This window comes from Oncorhynchus gorbuscha, linkage group LG06 (assembly GCF_021184085.1).
Source record: "Oncorhynchus gorbuscha isolate QuinsamMale2020 ecotype Even-year linkage group LG06, OgorEven_v1.0, whole genome shotgun sequence".
NCBI lineage: Eukaryota > Metazoa > Chordata > Actinopteri > Salmoniformes > Salmonidae > Oncorhynchus > Oncorhynchus gorbuscha.
This window is the reverse complement of record NC_060178.1, coordinates 53827559-53838016: the sequence shown is the minus strand read 5'-3', so window position 1 is coordinate 53838016 and position 10458 is coordinate 53827559. Positions and strand designations below refer to the sequence as shown.

At 43.5% G+C, this 10458-nt stretch overlaps 1 protein-coding gene across 2 annotated transcripts in view; it reads left to right on the top strand.

Annotated features, from left to right (window-relative positions):
- The first annotated feature begins 3900 nt into the window (after positions 1-3900).
- LOC124038083 (V-set and transmembrane domain-containing protein 4-like) overlaps positions 3901-10458 on the top strand; it is a 38138-nt gene continuing 31580 nt past the window's right edge. The window contains exon 1 of one of the 2 annotated variants that reach the window (XM_046353522.1): positions 3901-4023. Coding sequence is in view for 1 of the 2 variants with exons in the window: in XM_046353521.1 (XP_046209477.1) it covers positions 4326-4377 (52 nt within the window). In the remaining variant the exon portion in view is untranslated. The other variant, XM_046353521.1, reaches the window with a different exon arrangement.

Sequence of the window (10458 nt, the reverse complement as noted above, 5' to 3'; positions counted from 1 at the left end):
CATCGCTGAAGTCGAGGATCGGTAGGATAGTCAGTTTTACTAGGGTAAGTTTGGCGGCATGAGTGAAGGAGGCTTTGTTGCGGAATAGAAAGCCGACTCTTGATTTGATTTTCGATTGGAGATGTTTGATATGAGTCATACAGTCTAGCCAGGCACCTAGGTACTTATAGATGTCCACATATTCAAGGTCGGAACCATCCAGGGTGGTGATGCTGGTCAGGCGTGCGGGTGCAGGCAGCGAACAGTTGAAAAGCATGCATTTGGTTTTACTAGCGTTTAAGAGCAGTTGGAGGCCACGGAAGGAGTGTTGTATGGCATTGAAGCTCGTTTGGAGGTTAGATAGCACAGTGTCCAAGGACGGGCCGGAAGTATATAGAATGGTGTCGTCTGCGTAGAGGTGGATCAAGGAATCGCCCGCAGCAAGAGCAACATCATTGATGCAGTACCTTGCGAAAGTATTCGGCCCCCTTGAACTTTGCAACCTTTTGCCACATTTCAGGCTTCAAACATAAAAATATTAAACTGTATTTTTTTTTGTGAAGAATCAACAACAAGTGGGACACAATCATGAAGTGGAACGACATTTATTGGATATTTCAAACTTTTTTAACAAATCAAAAACGGAAAAATTGGGCGTGCAAAATTATTCAGCCCCTTTACTTTCAGTGCAGCAAACTCTCTCCAGAAGTTCAGTGAGGATCTCTGAATGATCCAATGTTGACCTAAATGACTAATGATGATAAATACAATCCACCTGTGTGTAATCAAGTCTCTGTATAAATGCACCTGCACTGTGATAGTCTCAGAGGTCCGTTAAAAGTGCAGAGAGCATCATGAAGAACAAGGAACACACCAGGCAGGTCCGAGATACTGTTGTGAAGAAGTTTAAAGCCGGATTTGAATACAAAAAGATTTCCCAAGCATCCCAAGGAGCACTGTGCAAGCGATAATATTGAAATGGAAGGAGTATCAGACCACTGCAAATCTACCAAGACCTGGCCGTCCCTCTAAACTTTCAGCTCATACAAGGAGAAGACTGATCAGAGATGCAGCCAAGAGGCCCATGATCACTCTGGATGAACTGCAGAGATCTACAGCTGAGGTGGGAGACTCTGTCCATAGGACAACAATCAGTCATATATTGCACAAATCTGGCCTTTATGGAAGAGTGGCAAGAAGAAAGCCATTTCTTAAAGATATCCATAAAAAGTGTTGTTTAATGTTTGCCACAAGCCACCTGGGAGACACACCAAACATGTGGAAGAAGGTGCTCTGGTCAGATGAAACCAAAATTGAACTTTTTGGCAACAATGCAAAACATTATGTTTGGCGTAAAAGCAACACAGCTCATCACCCTGACCACACCATCCCCACTGTCAAACATGGTGGTGGCAGCATCATGGTTTGGGCCTGCTTTTCTTCGGCAGGGACAGGGATGATGAATAAAATTGATGGGAAGATGGATGAAGCCAAATACAGGACCATTCTGGAAGAAAACCTGATGGAGTCTGCAAAAGACCTGAGACTGGGACGGAGATTTGTCTTCCAACAAGACAATGATCCAAAACATAAAGCAAAATCTACAATGGAATGGTTCAAAAATAAACATATCCAGGTGTTAGAATGGCCAAGTCAAAGTCCAGACCTGAATCCAATCGAGAATCTGTGGAAAGAACTGAAAACTGCTGTTCACAAATGCTCTCCATCCAACCTCACTGAGCTCGAGCTGTTTTGCAAGGAGGAATGGGAAAAAATGTCAGTCTCTCAATGTGCAAAACTGATAGAGACATACCCCAAGCGACTTACAGCTGTAATCGCAGCAAAAGGTGGCGCTACAAAGTATTAACTTAAGGGGGCTGAATAATTTTGCACGCCCAATTTTTCCGTTTTTGATTTGTTAAAATAGTTTGAAATATCCAATAAATGTCGTTGTACTTCATGATTGTGTCCCACTTGTTGTTGATTCTTCACAAAAAATACAGTTTTATATCTTTATGTTTGAAGCCTGAAATGTGGCAAAAGGTCGCAAAGTTCAAGGGGGCCGAATACTTTCGCAAGGCACTGTATATACAGAGAAAAGAGTCGGCCTGAGAATTGAACCCTGTGGCACCCCCATAGAGACTGCCAGAGAACCAGACAGCATGCCCTCCGATTTGACACACTGAACTCTGTCTGCAAAGTAATTGGTGAACCAGGCAAGGCAGTCATCTGAAAAACCGAGGCTACTGAGTCTGCCGATAAGAATATGGTGATTGACAGAGTCGAAAGCCTTGGCAAGGTCGATGAAGACGGCTGCACAGTACTGTCTTTTATCGATGGCGGTTATGATATTGTTTATGTACATGTACAATTTGATTTGATTTGAAATATCATGAAGGCCTATTGCTATCCAAATGCTGATGAAGGCTATTGCCAAAACACGTACGTTTGCTTTGACCTCTACTGACATTAAAATTTTTTACTTAAATTATATTTCAGTGAGTGCAGGTTTTTCATTTTCTCTGGAATAATCTGAATTTCCAGATCTAATTCCATGGTTGTACTGGTGTATAGATGTGTGAGCCAAGTGAAAAGTAGCCTCTTTTAACCACATGGGGGCAGAGAGGAGCATAGTAGGTAGCAACAGGGAATACAAAACAGAAGTGTGTGTGTGTGTGTGGTAGCAGATGGGTAGAAGCATCAATCTTAGGTTTTATGTTAAGGGCCAGATGCCTACTCCTGGATTACAGGTAGCTTTATACTACCATTTTGTTTGCATCAACTGTTTGTTATCCTCCATCACATGTTAATCAGAATCAATTGAATCCTCTGGGAGTGGAGACAGTACAGAGAGCTCCATCTGTCAACATGATTTACTGTATTTTAAGGTGTCTTAAAGCATCATGTGACCATTGCCAAGAATTTCCACATCTGATTTCTCTATTCTATTCTATTCTGTTAACATTGTTTTACGTCAGATAGTGCGACAAACTGTCTGCAACTATCAGTTGAGGGACGAGTGTCAAGTAGGTGTGACGCCACCTGTTGGAAGACATTGTTGTGTTCCTGTACAGTAAATGAATCTTTACAAAAGGAGTTAATGTAGGAAGAGCTTTCAATGTCATCCTGCACAAGATTGGAAAAAGTGAAGTTTGCATGACACCAGCCACATTTGACAAACGGCTAACACTTTACATTAAGGTAGCTTTTATAACGTATTGGTCAAAATAGTGTGATAGCTGTTCAGTACTTGCCAAATAGTAAGCCAAATTTGACCTGCAGTTATTAACACTTTATAAAATGCACTTACACATGGTTATAACCTTTATCTGTCATCAAGCAACCATAAAAAGGCTGGAAATGTCATTATTTTTATTAATGTAATTTATTTTAGTTCTATTCCTGAATTCCACAACTCAGCTCTGAGTTGGCTGCCAATTGTGGAGTCATCAGCTAGAGCATAAAGGGAGGAGGGAAAGGTGTAAACTACATGTGATTTCACATTAATCTGCATGAAAGTATAACAACACTATATAACAGAAATGGTAAAATAAAAATAATTTTGAAAGAGTGATTCCTGAAGGCCGTTAGACATAGTATATAAAGTATATAAAGGGTTATGTGTTGTGTAACACCAGTGGGCTAGGGATGGCCTAGAGCCAGCAGTAATACTAGCTCAGCACTTTAGCCTGGCCATTAAACCAGCAGGCCTGTAGTCTACTGGACCAGTCTGACCACAGCCTGAGACTAACCTTGCCACTCTGTTGGAGAGAGAGAGACACACACACACACACACACACACACACACACACACACACACACACACACACACACACACACACACACACACACACACACACACACACACACACACACACACACACACACACACACACACACACACACACACACACACACACACACACACACACACACACACACAAAAGATGCCCGTTAGGCCTGCTTCTTAGGCAGCTTCAGCTGGAAATCTGCGGCTGTTCCAAAACACCACTCAGGAAACGACATTTCCCTACATTTAACAGGGTAAAGAGAGAGAGAGCGAGAATGAGAAAGAAAGAACTGAGGGGAGTTTCTAAGTGAGAACAGAGCATGTACTGTTTCTTATTACACACAGTGATTTTGGAAACGGAGAAAGAAAATGAGAGAGAAGAGACAAAAATAGAGAAAAGTAGAGTAGGCTAGATGGTGGCCTGGGCTCTGGAGGATGGTGTAACTACTGGAGATTTGTTACGTGGCTGTGTCTAGATGTATAGCTACATCTTGTTGTATTGCGTAGTTTATTGTATAGGTGCAGTGTGCGTTTATGGATTGGTTGACTGTGGAAAATGAACTTCTCCTCTGTAATGTACGTTCTCTTGACTAGAGCTCTCATAGCAGGTAAGGTGCTCTACTTACATACTACTACTGTATTCACATACTGTACTACCTCTGTATTAACATACTACTACCCTGTATTTACTTGCTGTTAATTTATCTCTGTATAAGTAGGGATAGATAAATACTTTTGCACATTCTTGAGTTTGAATTGTCAGGATACTCTTCACTCTCAACCATGTGAACTTATACAGTACATTGCCAGGCCACTGTTTTATATGTTATCCCATACAAACATTCTTCACATTTTATTGTGTTACAAAGGGCATAAAAATGTATTTAATTGGAATTGTGGAAGAACCTCTTAATAAAAAAATGTATTAAATATGTCTCCATGCATCAAATACATTTTACAATCACCTATGGCATTGATTGCAGCTATGAGTCTTCTTGGGTAAGTCGTATAGACTTTGCACACTTGGATTGTGAAATATTTTCCCATTATTCTTTTCAAAATTCTTCAAGCTCTGTCAAGATGTTGGGGATCAAGTCTTGCCATTGACTTTCAAGCAGATTTAAGTAAATACTGTAACTTGCCCACTCAGGAACATTCACTGTCTTCTTGGTAAGCAACTCCAGTTTAGATTTTGCCTTGTGTTGGAGGTTATTGTCCTGCTTAAAGGGGAATTATTCTCCCAGTTTCTGGTGTAAAGCAGACTAACGCAGACTGTGCTTAGCGCTATCCCGTTTCTTTTAATCCTAAAAACCGCCCAGTATTTGCCGATGTAAAGCATGCCTATACCATGACACAGCCACCCAAACACAAGGCTTTGCAATTAGGCCAAAAAGTGTATTCCTTTACTATGTTTTTTTTACAATATTACTTTAGTGCCTTGTTGCATTCAAGATGCATTTTTTGGCATATTCTGTATATTTCTATTCTTCTTTTCACCGTGTCATTTAGGTCATTATTTTGGAGTCACTAGTTTTCTCGCATTTACATCCCTGGAGCAGTTTAATTCCTGTCCTGCAGCTCAGTTCAGAAGGATGACTATCTTTGATGTGTCTAGGTTGTTTAATATATGATCCACAGCATAATTATTAACTTGACCATGCATGAAGAGATTATACATGTCTGATTTGTTATTGTTACCCATCTACCAATCACTGCCCTTTTTATGAGGCTTTCAAAAAGCTCCCTGGTCTTTGTAGTTGAATCTGTGCTTGGAATTCAATAGTTGACTGATTGACCTTACAGATGTTGGATGTTTGGGGAACAGAGCAACGTTTAGTCATTCAAAAATCCTGTCAACCCCTATTATTTCACACAGAGTGACTTCATGTAACTTATTATGTAATTTGATAAGCCACATGTTACTCCTGAACTAATTTAGGCTTGCCTAAACAAAGGGTCTGAATACTTATGCAATGACTATATTTTAGTTATGACATTAGTTGACATTAGAGTATTTTGTGTAGATTTTTGACAAATAAAAATCATAATTCAATTCATTTTAATCTGACTTTGTTATACGTTTGCAAGGCACTGTATCTACCATCTGTCAGCAACAGGAGAATCATAAAACACGGGACGAGATGTTAAAAACTGTCCATTGTGCCAATAGATGGAATGCACTCACATGAGATTTGCCGTGATGTTGACAGAGTGGCATGGGAGGTTTATTTCTTAGACTGGGGTAAGATGTCAATTTTGGGACACATCCTCAGTAGTGTGCCTTCGAATCAGTGGGTGTTTCGGCCTTTAATCACTAAACACCCTCATCAAAGGTGGCCAGCTAAAGGGTAATCAAGCCTTAGCTTGTGTCCCATGCCCAATTAAGATGTCCCACGGGACTATGCAAGGCAGGGGCGTCCTCTTCCCTGAGCCAGCCATACAGCTGACCGCATACCTCATATGCCCTCCTCAAGTTGGAGGGATCTGAATTGGGTTCTCAGGTGGGGGTGGGGGGTCATGAAGTTATAGCCCAGCAAGGGTCCTTCCGTTTGATCCAGATCCACTGGCTGCCTCTTTCAGCTGCTTGAGAAACTGCTCTGACGGTCTGCCGCAGAGCCTGTCCATGGATTCCAAGTTCTTTCAGCAACCTGATGATGGAAGAAGCCACGGATCCTCTGCATCCCACTTCAACTGGCCAGACCTTTGCATTCCAGCCAAGCTGAGTTGCGTCTGCTGCCAACTCTGTGTAACGCAGTTTCTTGCGCTCGTAGGCCTCTTCAACAGAGTTTTCCCACGGGACTGTGAGCTCTATGATGTACACAGCCTTTCGTGAAGGCGACCAGAGTACCATGTCTGGCCTAAGGTTGGTAGAAGCAATCTCAGGTGGAAAAATGAGTTGCTGGCCAATATCTACAAGCATCTTCCAGTCCCGGGCCATGGCTAGGTGTCCAGTTTCTGGCTTTGTAGGAGGATACTTGGGCCTTTTCTGTCCATCCCGGATGAATGTTGTTGTTTTGACGGGATTGCTTGTTTTTGGAGGTAATGAATTGGTTGCACTCCTCTTGGTCTCAAGTGCTGCAGCCAGGCTCTTGAGGACCTGATTGTGCCTCCAGGTGTAGCGGCCTTGTGAGAGGCTGGTCTTGCAACCTGTCATTATATGCCTGAGAGTCGCTGGAGCTGGGCAGAGGGGGCAGGTCGAGTCCTCGCCATACCATTGATGTAGATTTTTTGGTGTTGGAAGCACATCATAAACAGCTCTTATGATGAAGCTGATGTTGCTTGCCTTCATTTGCCAAAGCTCACTCCAGTTGATCTTTCTCCTCTCCAGCCCTTCCCACCGCGTCCATTGCCCTTGTTTAGCAAGAGAGACAGCCTTTGCACTTCTTGCAGTCTCCTCCTGTCTGCGCACCTCCTCGACCACCAGCTTCCTGCGTTCAGATGTTGTTGCCTTATGGAACGTTGGTTTGCTTGCTGCCAGGCCAAAGCCAGGCCAAAGCCTCCTCTTCCATGCTGGATATTCCCCACAATGTCTTGGTGTCTCAGGGCTGATGTTGCTTGCTGCACAGCCTTGGATGATGTCCATTTCCGTCCAGTTTGTAGGAGAGGTGCAGCCTTGCTAATGGTCTGATCTTTGGAGTCCTTCAATGTCATCTGAAGTCTTACTTTAGAGCGCTTGTTCAAGGACCCCTTTGCCATAGAGGTCGATGTTACTCAGACATCGTGGGACACCCAGCCATTTCTTCACGTATGAGGTAATGGTTCGCTCCATCTTCTCCACTGTTGTTATTGGGACCTCATAGACGGTGAGTGGCCACATTACCCGGGGGAGAAGTCCAAACTGTAGGCACCAAAGCTTGAGCCTCCCAGGCAGTAGGGTCTTGTTGATATTCTCAAGACCATCGGCGATGTCCTGCCTTACTTGCTGCACTTGATCTTTATCCCGGAGGCTTTCGTTGTACCATCTACCCAGGCTCTTGATGGGTTGCTCAGATACCGTTGGTATCGGGTCATCTCCAATGCAGAACCTCACATCTTTAAGCTGTCCCTTGACTATGGAGATGCTTCGAGATTTGCTTGGCTTGATTTTCATCCGGGCCCACTCGATGTTATCCTGCAGTTTTGCAAGTAGTCGCCTGGTGCATGCTGCAGTGGTGGTCAGTATAGTCATGTCATCCATGTATGCTCGGATAGGTGGGAGACGGAGCCCTTCCTTAGTTCTCTCACCGCCGACCACCCATCTCGATGCCCTGATGATGACTTCCATGGCCATAGTGAAGGCCAGAGGAGAAATTGTACAGCCTGCCATTATGCCTACTTCCAAGCGCTGCCATGTTGTTGTGAAGTCAGGTGTTGTGAAACACAATTGCAGGTCTTGGAAATAGGCCTTTACCAGTGTAGTGATGGGTTCTGGTACGTGGAAAATGTTGAAGGATTCCCAGAGGAGTTCGTGGGGAACTGAGCCAAAGGCATTGGCCAGGTCGAGGAAGATGACATAGAGGTCTCTCTTGTCCTTCTTAGCTGTTTGGATCTGGTGCCAAATCATACTAGTATGTTCCAGGCAACCAGAGAAATCAGGAATGCCTGCTTTCTGTACAGATGTATCAATGTACTTGTTCCTTTCCAGATAAGTGGACAGCCTCTGTGCTATTATACTGAAAAAGATCTTCCCTTCGACGTTGAGAAGGGAGATTGGTCGGAATTGACTGATGTCTGTCGCATCCTTCTCTTTCGGGATTAGCACACCACCAGCCCTTCGCCATGCCTTTGGTATTATTTCCTTCTGCCAAACTATCCTCATGAGCCTCCAAAGAAAGCGTAGAACATCCGGGGCATTCTTGTAGAGCTTGTATGGTACTCCATTAGGCCCAGGAGCAGAGGCCGCTCTTGCTCTTCGGACAACGTTCTCTACTTCCCTCCATTTTAGAGGGTCAGTGTCCAGATTGAATTCTGGTGGTTGAATAGGTGGGATGTCATGTGGGATGACCATCTGCTCATGCCTTTTCATGTCCTGGTGGACATTTTCCAGATGTTCTTCCAGTTCAGGCTTTGGAGTTTTTAGGATTACGCACTTTTCCTTTGCGAAGAGATCTTTGACAAACTTAAAGGGGTTTTTATAGAACCGTGTTCTTGAGTGTACCTTCTTCCTACGAAGTTTCCTTAAGTTTTCCGCTCTTCGCAAGGTTGCCAGCCGACATTTAATGTCTGCTTGGAGTAGCATGAGCCCTTCTCTCTCTGCATCAGAGGCCTTCTTCCACTGCTTCCTCAGCTGCCTTCTCTCTCTGACAAGTATCTCGATCTCCTGCTGTCTCCTAGATTTGGCTGGCGGGGGTGGTGTCTTGCCACTTCTCCTTTTTGTTTACTCCAAAGCGCTCTTCTCCGTAGTGGTAGATAATGTCTCCCATCCTTTCAAGCTTTTTCTCTGCTGTTCCTACCTGTTGTTCCAATATTTTTGTCAGGTCGTTGTTGATTGTTTCCCACTCTCTCTTTTCAACAGCTTTGGGCCACTTCACACTCGGTCTGTGCCCTTTGATCTTTTCCTCTTTTAGAGGTCTCTGTGGTTGGGTGAGTTCATCCACCGGCATTTCTGTGCTTGTGTTATCCTCCTCAGTTACAGGGGTGCTGATGCTCTGCGAACTTTGGTTTGCGTCCCGTCGCTGTGCTTCATTCGACTGATTTGACTGGCTGCTTCGTAAGAAGTACTGGTCAATGTGAGGTCCCTGTCTCTGCTCTCCCAAGCACCTTTTCCTCCCTTGATGGATCCTTAACCCCCTTGCCGATGTTACTCTCTCCCAACCACAGCTGCACACCTGAAGTGTGTGTCCTGCTGCTGTTATGGTTGTCTCATGTGCTGTGTTCCTACTCATAGTCGTTTCCGTTCCTTGGTCCGTAACCGTGTAATCAGTCGTTGAGCCATCTTGCGCCCCAGCTCTCGCAGGCTCTAGGGGTATGTCACTAACTCCAGTCACTAACTCCTCATATATCAGTTTTGAAGTTCAGAGTGCTAGCATCTCAAAATCAACCACATATCGAAAGTATATAAGCTAGGTATATATATATATATATATATATATATATATATATATATATATATATATATATATATATATATATATACAGTGGGGGAAAAAATTATTTAGTCAGCCACCAATTGTGCAAGTTCTCCCACTTAAAAAGATGAGGCCTGTAATTTTCATCATAGGTATACTTCAACTATGACAGACAAAATGAGAGAAAAAAAATCCAGAAAATCACATTGTAGGATTTTAAATTAATTTATTTGCAAATTATGGTGGAAAATAAGTATTTGGTCACCTACAAGCAAGCAAGATTTCTGGCTCTCACAGACCTGCAACTTCTTCTTTAAGAGGCTCCTCTGTCCTCCACTCGTTACCTGTATTAATGGCACCTGTTTGAACTTGTTGTCAGTATAAAAGACACCTGTCCACAACCTCAAACAGTCACACTCCAAACTCCACTATGGCCAAGACCAAAGAGCTGTCAAAGGACACCAGAAACAAAATTGTAGACCTGTACCAGGCTGGGAAGACTGAATCTGCAATAGGTAAGCAGCTTGGTGTGAAGAAATCAACTGTGGGAGCAATTATTAGGAAATGGAAGACATACAAGACCACTGATAATCTCCCTCGATCTGGGGCTCCACGCGAGATCTCACCCGTGGGGTCAAAATT